Below are 14,771 nucleotides of genomic sequence, written 5' to 3' on the forward strand. Positions count from 1 at the left end.
ACCTTATCACATTTTCGGATTAACGAACCTTCGGAATAACGAACATTCGGACTAAAGAACCTTCGGAATAACGAACCTTCGGAATAACGAACTGTAACCGGTGAAAAGTTGACACGGTTTACAGTGTTCACTTTGGAAATGACTGAAATGACTAGAGACATTTTAAAAAAACCTGTGCACAAGGAGCCTGTAATGGAAATTGTTCCAAAATTGATAATGATATCTTCCCGTGTTACTACAATCTGAACGTATCATTGTGTAACGCATACATTGCAGTTTTAGAGGATATACAGTTGAACATGAGTGGAGTAATATGAAGTCAGTCGCTTGCGCTGTATTCTTTCGAGATGTTGTCAAAGTCTTCGTCGTGTTTCTCCTCTAATTTTTTCTTCTCCCGCCACCACTTCCGGAGCGTGATTCCAATTAAGCTTCCCGAGATTAGAGTGGCGCCAATCACGGTGATGTAATTCGGGAAAGTCCCGATAAAGAAGTATTCGAGAACGAAGGTGAAGAGAACGTCACTAGTCCTGATCAGAGACACCATGGTGGCCTTCTCGTATCTTGTTGCCAGAGTGACCGTTATCTGTGAGAGGAAAGTGAACACTGCGGTGAGGACGAGCAGGATGCGATCTCTACCGCACCGCGGTATTACCCACTCGTCAAAGATCGTTGCCGCGGAACTGCTGAAGAGCAGAGCTATGAGGGAGTAAACGATGAGGAGCGTTACTGGATGGACGCGGTATTGCCCGATCTTTCGCAGACAGATGAATATTGTCCCGACGAGAATGGCCACTATCAAGGCGAATATCGGTCCCAAGACAGTTGATGATGTTTCCGTTCCTCCAAAAACAAAAGTCGGCTGGATTACGAGGAAGACCCCAAACAACGTGACGGCCGAGAAGACGATCTCGAACGCCGTGCAAGTCTCGTGGAGGATGAGGCAGCTGAAGAGAGCAGTGAAGACTGGCGAGCTGTAAATGATCGCCTTGGCGTTCCCCATGGGCATCACCTGGAAGGCAAAGTACGCCATCAGCGAGCAAATGGATCCAATCACGGAACGATACAGCACCAGCAAGAACGCAGTCCTCCCCACCATGAAGGAGACCTTATCTAGAACTCCGAGCGGTACACAGATGAGGAACTGAATTAACATCTGCGCAAAGACGACTTCGTTCGATCCGACTGATCCGGCAAGCAACGCCACACAAAGCGTCGCAAACGAAATCAAAATCGTAGAAACCAATGCCAAAGTAACGCCCTTGTACCGAGTCAGTGAGCATGCGCTTTCGCTTTGGTCTGCCTGTCCCTGCGAATTCGACATCGAAGGAGTGACCACCCCTGCACTCCCGACATCACTTCCATAATCGGAGTCGTATGTTTCTTTCGAACGTGGCATCGATGATCTGGAGCTTCTCCAGCCAACAGCGCCCTCTGTCGTTTCGTCATAGCCGAAATTGTCCAGTCCTTGCGCGTGGCAGCCACCGTTCTCAGTGACATCGTCCAGTTTTCTTCGGGAGCGTCTCAAGGTGGGCGTAGTACCAGGAGAGGGGATGTAATCTGATTTTGTTGTAGGTAATGGCAGCGGCGGGACCGGCTGTTTAGAGTCGCCACTCTTACTCCTGCTGGCCTGAGAGATTTCATCCCCGGACGGCGACTCATTGTCACGGATGAACATACTTTATCTCCTGCAGACAACGATAACGACAATGAGACAGATCATGGTCAATGACACGCATTTTGTTCCAGTCAACTTGTATCGGATGATAACACATGCACACATAAAAATAACGAAACATAAAAAAACTAGTGCAGAGATTAAAGCAGACGATCTTGCATTTAAGGAAGCCAGTCGATATGTACTGGGCTGTGTTAATCTAATTTTCACTTTTAATTTGTGTCGGCAACTTTTTTGTTGTTGTTGTTGAAGAAGAAGAAGAAGAAGAATACAACCAGTACAAACGAAAAGACAGCAATGACACAGCGTATGGTGAAATGCCATTCTCTGAGGAAAATTAAATTTAACAAATGAGTTAAATCAATAGTTAAGATACATAATGCAGCAGAGCGTTGAATTTTCTGTTACATGCGACATCTTACAATCATCATACTTAATGATACCTGATGGGGTGACAGCCGTCTCAGAAAAAAAAAAAAGGAGGTCGCAAGTGCCGTGGGAGGGGGGGGGGGAGGAATCAGGGAGGAATGGCTTGATTTGATTCTACTTACACATGACATAAGATTATGCTCAAAGGGATCATACATTACCATAGCTCTACATTTCTGCTATAAGTATTTGTACTACAATGTATTTCGATATATATTTCTATAATTATGAATGTAATTATTCATCTAATAACAATATGAATTTATCATCATTTACTGTAACTTTCTTTCAAAAGGTTTTAAGAGGATTGTGAATTGCTTCAGATGACTAGGAAGAGCATTCCATACGTCAGATCCACAGTGTCTTAAGGATTTGTGAGCTAACAGAATTCTCAGGTTATTTAAATGAATGTTATTGCAGGTAGAGATTGGATATGAATTAACATTTTATTTCATGAAAAATAATTGTTAGAGCATGAGGTAGGAAAATAAATATTCATACACTTACACATACATATTGCCGTTTGAAAAGCATTGATATCATCTAATTTGATAATATAAATCGGTGAAATAAAGGATCAATGTATATTAGATGTAGAATTATTACAGTTTTTTTTTTTTTTTTTGGTAAAATAAAATTTCCTTAATTTGGATTTAAGACAATTTACCCATGTAAGATTGAAGATAAGGATGTTAGGTAGGGTTACAGTAGAATGTTGTAAAGCGTTAAATGAATTTTTGAGACGGAAGTGTGTTTACCCTATACCTAGAATTCCTATTCCTTTAGATAATTGTAAATGTAAATTATCACAATGTATCTTGGAAACTAAATCAGGTCCAATGGCCAAAAAACAAAACAAAACGAAAGAAAAAACGAATTGGATGCATTTGCAATATCAGAGGGATTTTTTCTTATTCTTTATCATTAGGTTATCAGAGTATTTATTGTTTATCATTTTATCTATCACTTTTCATGTCCAAGTCATAACTATTACGCACCGCTTTTTGCAATCCTTGCGAATAATACGTTATTCCAGATTTACGAATTATTTAAGTAAGCTTATTTTGATAGTAATAAATATACTTGTTACATTTTAATACATTTTTCAGTCTGGAAACGTTGCTTAACTTTGCCTTTAAACATTACCCAACATTGCCTAATGGAGGCCATCAAAAGAGAAGTAGATACCGGACCAATCTTGATAATACACTTCCTATCGCAGATCATTCGCTGTCATCTTATCATGGCGCTAAGATTACAAAGAATCCCTAATTAGTATATAGACTGTGCTCAGGGACACATCTTTTGACCATGGTATGTTATATAGGAGTGAAGTCTCTTAGCAATTTTGCAAATTTATGCATAGGTTGCCATGCATTCCACTGGCCTTGACGTTCCATGCTCAAATCCGCTCTTCCATAGAGTTTGCATGGATAGGGACCAAAGAAGTGGTTCTTGACTGTTACAAAAATAGTAATAATAAGTTGTATTGTTTGAGAGAAAATGTTGAAACATGTATGAAACATGATGGAGATGAGATCGATGAAAAAAAAAATCCAATTTATCTTCAAATCTACTGAAAAACAATGAATAGTAAGAATATCAGTCTCTCCAAAAAAGAATGAAATCCATTCATCCAACCTGAGCACAATTGTACACAAACTTGATTGCCAGGCTTTCAGCACTTGAACATCATCATGTGTTTTTTTTTTTTTTTTTTAATGAAATAATTGTCTAATGCCTATTCCGGCAAATTTTGTTAGATAGTAACACTTTACATCTAAAAAAGTACATTTTCACAAATTTCTGCCTTGTTCTTTGCACGGTAAAAGTTGCTGCCAAAAATATAACGGGATAGTGAACTGCTTCTCGCTATAGATTTGTCGGAATTTGAATTTTATTCAGGAATGATGCATACTTAACTTCGCTTTTATCAATGTAATTCATTCACATCTGCGATAGAGCTCCCCGACAAAAAGGACAAAGGAGATATTCTGGTTTCTTCTCCTCTTTTTACACCTTGCATTGACGAAGATGGTTGCTGGCTCTACGTATAATGCTATCCATACTTTTACTCACAAAAAATAACAGCCATTTGAATATATGACTGTGGCTTGTACTCTGAAATGAAAGTGAATGTATGTATGTATGTATGAAAATCAAATCTATAAAAAAAAAAAAACAACACCATGCCTCGACTTTTTCCTTACAGCACCAAGTCCTGAGGCAAGTCGCTGTAAAAATATCACCCCGCCGTCATTAAACTCCCATCTCAAAATTTTACTTTGTGTCTGACATTGGAAAAAGACCGGAAGGAACTTATGAAATTTGTTGATTCTTAACATGATCGCGGACAGAAATCTACAAGGCTTTTCAAAGTTCAGAGAGAGAAGCAAGAAATCAAATCGTGTCAAATGCGTTGCCAATCCATTTAAAGAAAAAACGTTTTGGAATTATTGTTTTAGAATTTGTTATAAATTTAGACTTTTGAAAGTGCAAGTGCAACTGCAACAAGCAATTACATATTAACCTCAGTAAGAATTAGAAGGCTAATATAATAGAAATAGTTTTGCTTTTTACTTGTTCTCACGATTGATTATAAAACTAAATCATACAAACATATATCACCAAAATGATGATGATGATGATCCACAGCATTTGTACAATGGCGCCATATATCTGTCATAGAAACATTCAAAGGCGCAGACTCCTCCAAGACAGTTAGCAATTGAATGCCCGGTGAAAAATGTGAGTCTTGAGTCTGTGAGATAACGGGTTAATCATTCAAAGATTATAGGACCGTGGTTGTCTCCATCTTCAAACTGTCTCCGTTTGTTTGTTTTTTTTTTTATATTCTTCAATTGGTAGGGCAAATATCGCCCTGAATTGTGCAGTGAATGTCAACATAGGGGAAGGCTAGTAACTGATCAGTGGGAATCAGTGGAAATGCTGGGAGATGATTGTTCCAATCCTTATGGGATTCTATTCAAGAGTCCATTGTATATCTATTGTTGTGTGAAAATGATTTGCTTCAGAACGGTCTCATATTCAAGTAATGTGCAGATTAATGCTCCGTCACTGACCAGGGACGCTATTCAAACCTGGAAGCATTAAACTGCACATTACTTGAAAATGAGACCATTCTGAAGCAAATCATTTTCACACAACATTAGATATACAATGAACTCTTGAATGAATCCCATAAGGATTGGAACAATCATCTCCCAGCATTTCCACTGATTCCCACTGATCAGTTACTAGCCTTCCCCTTTAAACATCATTGAACTTCACAAATACCGCTGAATAAATTTGTCTGCCGGAATCAAATGTACATTCAGGCAACTTCATGTTTAAGTAAATGCTTTCACTTATTGTCGATGCAGCATATGTTCAGTAGGAATTGCCATTAGGCCCTACTTGATGACAAATCAAATCGAAAAAAAAAAGTTCCGCGAAAGAAGCTGTATACACTTACAGCTGCTTACAATACGGTTCAACTGTTTATAAGATATATACTATGACATGGGATATGCTGGGTCAATGCAATATGATGATTGAATTGATCCTAGTTGAGAGAAAAAAAGGCATATCAGCGACCATTACTTTATGTTTGTTTGCAGTGATTTTATAAGTACTGATGTTTTTTGTTATTTGCTATAACACCATGTTTTCGTATGTTTTATAAGCCTATAACTGATGGAACCGCACATACAACTACAGATGTGATTCCAGTAGTGTTCATTATCTGCAAGATTTGACAATTCCTATTCTCGGAATTATAAAAGTATTCGAAGATTCGAGGATTGATTCAAACAGTGATTGAACACAACTGAATTAATTCTTATTACTTACTACATGCAAAGGTATCGTGCCTACATGTATTAAACGCGTTATAGATATGATATTAAAACATTGCGCACAAATAACAAAGTAGGCCCTATATTTTATTCATTAGGTCCTGTGAATATGGCTCGAATTGCCTGTGCATGTGAAATGTCCTAAAACCGTAGTGTGATTACTATAACCTTGAACCATCACGTGACATTTCCGTCATTTCTGACATAGACTAAAAAAAATAAAAAAAAAAGTAGTGAGTCGTACGGGGGGGGGGGGGGGGGGTGGGTGCAAAATCATATATCCATCTGTACAACTATAGAGCTTATATACCTTACGTAGAAAGGATAACGGGTTTTTTTTTTCACTTTTGGGAATATGTTTAAAGAGGAAGTGACAGGGAACGAATAAAAAATTACTTGTTCTGTTCTGTTCTGTTCTGTTCTGTAAGATGGCAGATGTAATGATAAAAGTGTCATTGAGTGGTATCTTTGATGAAGAGGAAGTGAAGAGGAAACATAAAAGATAAAAAGAGAAAGAGTTATTGCGTAAGAGATTAGCTTATGCAATCACTGGCAACATTCCTAGTTTTGTAAGTCAACATTATTACACGTTGGGCTTATATATACCTCATGTGCCTGAACTCTAGCTTTGTTTCTATTTTTAAACCAAATTAAAATCAAATATTCATATTTCTCAAGAGGAGTCATTGGCAACAAGGTAACGAGCATACACACACGACATTTCATGAAATGGAAAAGAAGCACGTAACAACCATAATTCAAAAACAATTACATTGCGTATTGCATAGTAATATATCAAGCGTAATTCTTGTGTCGATTTATCACATCCTGGACATCACATTTACCATATTTATCTAAATACGTCCCAATACAGTCTATACTTTTTGGCTGTGTTTTTTTTTTTCAGATTATTTTGATACGCTCAAAAAAAAAAAAAAAAAAAAAAAAAAAAAACCTCTCAAAGCAATATTCTGTGGATAACATCATCTAACAATCACTGCTGAAGTACGAATTTGATTACCAAAAAGCATTTGAACGTATTTATACCTTCCCCCAGACTGTGTATAAATTGCATATTTCCATGTCACCTGATCAAATCAAATCAAATAAAATCAAATCAAATCAGATCAAAATTAAGAAAGGATATTGCAGGAAAACATGCAATATATAGGGGAAGGCCAGTGAATTCCATCGTCTCTTGTTTATTACATTTTCATTTCATTTTTGTTTCACTTCCAACAATGGAATAAATGTACATACACATAGTAAGACAATACAATGCAGTAACGAAGAAAAATACCGTGAAATTGACAATACTACGCATCGCTTTGAGATGATATTGAATTAAAATTAAAGATGCAGGAAATGGAGGAGATGTGCTGAAAAGGCAAGCTTGTATTTTGCAGTTTCCTCGTGGACAATACATGTATAACTAAATACTGAACAATGCTACTAACACCAAGGAAGCAAGTTGCTTAGATTAAAAGAAAAAACACGTACATATATATATATATATTATCATAATACTTATACAAACAAACATACAAATTCGAGTAAGCTCTCCTGTTAGTACATTAGCACTTTACCAGTGATTAGCAGATTATATTGTCACAGGCAGAATCATGGTTTCGAAGTTGTCTTTGTGTGTGTGTGTGTGTGTGTGTGTGTGTGTGTGTGTGTGTGTGTATGTATGTTGTGTTTGTGTGTGTGTGCACATATCCAATTCATCCGAAGAAAAAAAGTAATACTTTTTTAATGAAATATATGACATGTGTCTTAACATTTTTGAAGCCATTTAAGTGACAATCAGGGCATTATGACTTAAATCATGTCAATTATTCTCGATTTACATCACATTTTAAAAATCTAGTTGATTCAAATTATCAAATTGAACAATGTAAAGACTTGATTGATAACAGCGTAGACAAAATTTTCAACGTCTTAGAAAATGACTCACGCAACTTTCAAAGAAGGCAAAGACGAGCTAGAATCTGTCTTTCGATAGAAAGACACCAATTCTACCGACACCCACCTTTCAACTGTAGTATAATACACCCATACTGACAACGACAAAGCGGAGTATTATCTTGCTTTTTAGATTTCTCCTGTGTTCTTATGAAACGACTTACCTTTTGTTTAATATCAGAACAAATAAACACTGCTTCAATCCACAATGACCAAGTCAATGCTTCGTAGTTTCTCCTTTTCGTGCTGCAAGCTTTGTCGAAAGAATGGGAATGGTAATAAAATGATCCACACAGTTCCTATGTCGCTTTAGACGCAACCCATCAGCTCCTTATCAACAAGAATGATGGTCTATCCCCTCGTGTGTAAAGCTGTCTCTTTCAAGTAGTACAGAACACTTTCACACTCTGTACACTCATAAAAAATCGCGTGCGTCTTGTCCACCTTTACCACGTTTACAACCAGATGAAAATAATCATGACCATTGTACTTAGTGGAAAGGCTACTGTTTCACACTCACGAGGGAAATGGCAAGGGACACTTAGATCTGACGGACAGTCATTGTGTATCTAACTGACTGAACTTCGCCCTCCCGTCAGTTTTGGTTCATCCTGTAACTCGTGCACCAACACGCTTTCGTGATAAATATCGTGTCTCTGTTTTGAATGTTGTTTTGTCAGTTTTTATTGTCTGTAACTCACTAAGTTCCTATTGTCTCTCACTATACGAGACATATTAATTCTACAATTACAGTTCATAGAGAAAATGTCATTGCGAGCGTGTGAAAATGCGAGTGGATATGCTTCCATGTATATGTTTGTATGTATATGTGTGTGCGTGGTGTGTGTGTGTGTGTGTGTGTGTGTGTGTGTGTGTGTGTGTGTGTGTGTGTGTGTGCTAGCATGATATCCCAAGATAAGAGATATCACGAAGTTTGATGTTACACATAAACTAACATGGGACTCCCTCTGGACAAACATTACCATTAATCCGTTTCATACTGAACTATGAAATGCCCATAGACTTGATATGCTGGTCACCAGTTTCCCGCACGGGACGAGTTAATCCTCCAGTCAAGTAGAATGAACAACCTAGGTTTGCTTGAGATAGGATGAAAGGTCGAAATCGTCTTTATGTATTGCTTCTCCGCACATGCAGTGACTCAGGTCTTTTTGAACTCGAGGGACCAATGAAGAAGAAGAAAAAACTAAAGAAACAGCAACAACAAAAACAAAACACTTGCGGAGTCTGAAACGCTGCTATAAGACGTAATACTATACAACAAGGCCTTGCAACGAACACTACGTTATCAAAAAAAAAAAAAAAAGAGACGAGTGACGGGTGGTTATTGATCACGCTTTCATCGTTTACTGCATTTGGCATTTTTTTCTCCTTGACGCCTTTTGCGGGCACCAGCATGTAGACCAAGCTGACATTGACTGTGCATGCTTTTCCTATGACATATCCAACGTCTCTTAAAGATGTTTATTAAACGTAAAATGACGCTGCATAGGTCTCATTTATATAATGAATAAGATTATGTTAGTCAGGAAGCAAGCTATGGAGGTAGGGCCTAAACTTAGCATATTGCAGAGCGAATTGTAACTGCATATGGCATGCGGCAAGAAAAAATAAAAGAAGTATACTATTAAAGGGATGCTATAGTATTGGTGGAAATGAGAAATGGCTTTTGATTTTTTGCGAGATATCAAGAAACCACTTGTGAAATAGTAGATAGCATTCAATTTTAAGAGGAATTCAAGGTTTATTTGATGAAAAACGGTTTTGGAATGGCCGAGACATCCAAAAACAAAGTAAAATAAGCTGTCGGAATAAAAGGTGGGTCCCATCTTATATTAGTATTGCTCTTCTTTTGATATGTCAGCCATTTAAAACCCAATTTTCATCAAATAAACATGAATTTCTCTTGGAATTACATGCTCCTTCATATTTCATAAGAGGATTCTCATAACCTCACCCAAAAATGTTAGAAGCTTGAAATTAGGTATCAATAAAAACTATGAAATCCTTTTTTTTTTCTAGTGGCATACACACACAGCCAATTAATAATTATGTTATTGTATCGTACTGTATCATATGTACTGTATTTTCTTTGTCTTCTTCTTTTGTGATTGTAATTTTGGTTTTGCATTGCAATAATGTTATTTTGTTTTTTAGTCTTTTTGTGCGCTTAGAAACACCAGTATAAAGCGTCTTATACATGTAATTATTATTATAATTATCATTATTATTCTTATTATCATCATCATCATTATTATAATTAATATTATTTACGGAGCAGCTCAGGTGTTAAAGGGATGGTACAGTATTGGTGGAGATGAGAATTGGGCTTTTAACTTTTTGCGAGATACCAAGAAAACACTTATGACATAGTACAGAGCATACCATTTTAAGAGGAATTCAAAGTTTATTTGATGAAAATCGGGTTTGCAATGACTGAAACATCCAAAAACGAAATAAAACAAAACGATCGTTATAAAGTGTGGGTCCCACACTTTATTAGAATCACTCTTTTTTGGAGATCTCAGCCATGTCAAAACCAATTTTCATCAAATAAATGTTGAATTCCTCATAGAATTACATGCTCTTTCATATTTCATAAGTTGTTTCTCATTATCTCACCAAAAAATGTTAGAAACCTGAAATTACGTCTCAACCAAAACTATACGATCCCTTTAACAAGGAAAAACTTTATACAAACACCACCTGTACTTTTCCACTTTTTTTTTTTGTAGGCAAGGACCTAAACAAAATAAGCTGATATCCAGCTGGCTATTAGAAAGTATGAATTTTCAACAAGTTTGATGAGATCCCTTCAAAATCACCTTTGGCTATGACTTAGAATCATTCAAATTATTTTACGAAGGTTAGAATCTCCTGTCCCCCAAGAGGGCCAATCCAGTACGATGACCTCAGCGATTCCGGGTTCCATCACTAGATAAGCTGTGTCCATAAAAGCTTGGCAACGCCTGGTCATTGGTTAAATATCTTTGTTCGTTAAAATCCATCCAAAGACATAGGCGTAAGTACAGATAACGGGCTGCACGTCTCTAAAGGCCAAGAAAATTGTGGCGAGTGTACCCTTAGCATAAGTTATATTTTACAGCAATATACATGATTAATAAGAGATGAAGATACAGAAAGAGAGATTCGAACGAGGAAAAGGACAGATCGAGACGTACAAGGACTTTCATAACAATAACAAGAAAAACATTAGACGCATCAGAAGTTCAGAATAAGACGAGATCAATGGAGACACAGCATAAATAATAAGTCAGGCAGGAAAACAGCAAATTCAAAGGTTATAACCAGTGTAAACCACAGTGAACAGCTCATGCAAGCTACCACGAAAATTGTCATGGAAAACTACCAGATAAGAGAATGATCATTAAAGAAGATGTTCCTCTTAAAGTTTAATTCCGAAATTGTCAAGCAACCGAGCGCTTGTTTTTATTTTTTTTTGTGATAAGCAATAGTGATAAGCGGCAACTCGTTCCAAATTTTCGATTTTTGTATGCGAGAGTCCTGTGACGTAATGTGTGCAGGTGATAAGACAAAAATGAAGAACTGGTATCGTGTTGACGATGACAATGCGTAAATGGAAAAAAAAAAACACCCATGGAGAATTGAGATGGTCATTAACCCATTGATAAATAAAGATTTTCTAGTTGACTCTGCAGAAGCTCGAAAGATTAAAAAGTTTCATTTTTTTTTTTGTTGTTGATAGAGTGGTTTAACATGAGATCGCGGGTGCACTATCATGATAATTCTAATCCTTTTTTTTTTTAATTTGTTCGTTATTTTATGAAGGACTTTATTTCTGCGTTTTTAGTAATTGCTACACTAATTGATAACTTGCAATATTTTTACAAAATGAAGTTCATTAACTGCAGGAGGATATCGGTAATAATAGCTGTAGAAAGTGCAGTGATGACGGTTTAGACGTAGATATTTTGTACAAAATGGAGTAGAAGGGGGCTATATATTTCATAAATAATTCGAATCGCTTTATTTTGGATGGTATTAGATATTTGCTATTTTGTTGCGGATGTATAATTGCCCACTGCAGGCATTGAGTGGTCATACCTATTCGGATACTTGCAAGACACCGTAAAGAAACAAGTATAATTGCCCACTGCAGGCATTGAGTGGTCATACCTATTCGGATACTTGCAAGACACCGTAAAGAAAAAAAAAATATCTAGGATCACCTGAACCGGACATGTTTTTGGTGAATTATTGAAAACGTTTCTAGCGACATCATGTATTTCGTAGTGTTTTGTATTTTATGAAATGAAGAAGCATATCCTAGTCAAATGGCCGGTTGAAAACGTATGACCCATCATTTAGTATATTTATGGTGTGATGCCTGGCCATTAGCACTTTCACGTCACGATGGTATTTGTTCGCGGAATTAAAAACGCCTACATTTCAAGCTCTGCTTATGATGACGGTCCCCTGCTTGTGATGACGGTCATAAGCTCTGCTTATGATTTTGATGTATTGATTTCTTCTTTGTTCATAAATACAGTTTGCCTCAATATGTTGTTTTGATTCGTATGTCATTACAGACTTATGTTGTTATGAAAATGACATTTCTTGTATTGATTTGTATGTTAAACTCTCCTCTATTTTTTTGTTTGCATACTCTGTATCACTTTGTTTTCATTTGTTATTGTATTTGGAGAAAGAAAATGCAGAAATAAACCAAACCAAACCAAACCAAACCAAACCAAATCCTTTCCATATCAAGGATCCACTTCGCCTAAATTTTCATAGAAGAGAAGAAGAAGAAGAAGAAGAAGAAGAAGAAGAAGAAGAAGATGAAGATATAATTTTGTTCAGGTAATATCCTTTTATTACCCAAACAGTTCGAAACAGTCCAAACTCTCTCGGCTATCCTCGGTCGTGTTCCGACGGTACCTTGTGTGGATGATTTTTAGTAATGTCCTCACTGATCTGTATTATTTTTTATGTAATCGAAAATTATGACAAAATAGTGTCAACTGCTTTTTCAGAGGTCGATGAATACGCCAGCTTGCCCAGTGACGTCAGAGGGGATTAATCGAACTTGATTAATCGATGTTTTGCTGAGGTATTTCGATTTAAGCGAGAGTACCCCCACCCTGTCGACACAAAAATCAAACTGCCCGGTTACTTTTGTTCTTTCTACCAATTTAATTGGATGATCAGTAAGCACAAATACAGATTTGTCAAGTCATAACATATTTTTTTGGGAATATTGCACATTTCGATTAACACTTATAAACTTGTCTTTCAATTTTCGTCGAATTCTCGCGCAGTCCTTTGTATCAATCCATAATATCACACTACTATACATGATAACGAACCGATAAAGGAAATTTCGCGAAAGTCCATTATATATATATATATATCCCTAGTTGGCACCTTAGGGAGACATATTGGGGGGAAGTGTCTTCATTAGGGAGACAACTGGTCATTAAGGAGACAATTTTCGTGTCTCCATTGCGTAAATTGCCATCGAACATGTATTTTAAAATTTGCATATAAAACAAATGGAAATGCCTTCCAAATGACCCATCTAGGAGTATATATATATATATATATATATATATTATATACATACATACATGTATATATAAATGCAATGCGTATATACGTATATCCACATTGAGATAATAAAGACAACACAGGTCTACACAAAAGTAATGATAACACATGAACAGTGCATAATCTCGAGTACACTTTAATAGGCTGTTTTCACGATAATTGCAATGATCCCTCAAGATGCAGTTCATTACCCGCACAAGCCGAAGGCTTCGGTGAAATACAATTAATTATGTATCAGGCTTGATTGGGCAGTTGTATAGAGTTTGCAGTTTAGAGTGGTATAGAATGGCAGCGTCTAGTGCTAACATTAAGACCGGCGATTTTCAATGAACCCAAAACATGATTATATTGTATGAATATGCACTCTGACGACTCTGAGTGTTTTATTTACACTTGAACGCGAATGAAGCAAAACCTACATTGCTTATTCATGGTGACGATGGACTTTCAACTCTATTAATCTTGTTAACGTGTCATAATCGACAGAGGTTATTTGCTAAACGGGTGTAATTGTTTCTGATGAAACAATTTCCATTTTGCTTTATGCCTTGATCTCCGTGTCTCACTCTTTTTAATGTCAATTAGTACAAGCTTATGAAGCCATTACTTTATTATCGCGTCAAGTTTGTTTTCTTTCACGCTTGGCAGTTCGTTTATGATATCACTCGCATATCTAAGTTTCTACACACTCTGCACAATTTCCATGTACTCAAGCAATACGTACATTGCATGGATACGTTAGCAAGTGTAGGTACATACATGTCCTCTCTGTAGAGTGTTTGGATATCACTTTTTGTAGACGCAGGGTTAGTTAGAATACATGTATACGGTCAAATTTGAAAGCACAATTTCTCATTGGGAAAAGATATTCGAATTTTCTCTAATTTCATTTGACTGTCGTTGGCGCTTTCACTATTTAACAAACGACGAAATTCTGGCTATACCGCATCAGAGTGAAAAAATCGTGTCAAATTCCTCTTGTTTGAGAAATTAAAATAAGCGAGTCAGTGTCGATGTTATATAATCATGATGTTAAAATAGTGTTGGTTAATCTTATGATTTAGCTTTTCACTTTTTGCAAGATACTAATAGGTAACACTTTATGAAAAGAGCATACAATTTCAAGAAGAATCAAACTTAATTTGACGAAAATCGGTTTTGAAATGGCTGAGATGTACAAAGCAAAGTAAAACAAAGTCATCCTAATAAGGGGTGAGTCCCACCTTTAAACT

At 36.6% G+C, this 14,771-nt stretch overlaps 1 protein-coding gene across 1 annotated transcript; it reads right to left on the reverse strand.

Annotated features, from left to right (window-relative positions):
* Positions 1 to 319: 319 nt before the first annotated feature.
* Positions 320 to 1,675, reverse strand: LOC140241292 (solute carrier family 35 member G1-like). Its single transcript, XM_072321043.1, has one exon. It carries the CDS (start codon positions 1,673 to 1,675, stop codon positions 320 to 322), a length of 1,356 nt encoding a protein of 451 aa, XP_072177144.1.
* Between the last annotated feature and the right edge of the window lie 13,096 nt (positions 1,676 to 14,771).

Source organism: Diadema setosum, chromosome 17, assembly GCF_964275005.1.
Source record: "Diadema setosum chromosome 17, eeDiaSeto1, whole genome shotgun sequence".
Lineage (NCBI taxonomy): Eukaryota > Metazoa > Echinodermata > Echinoidea > Diadematoida > Diadematidae > Diadema > Diadema setosum.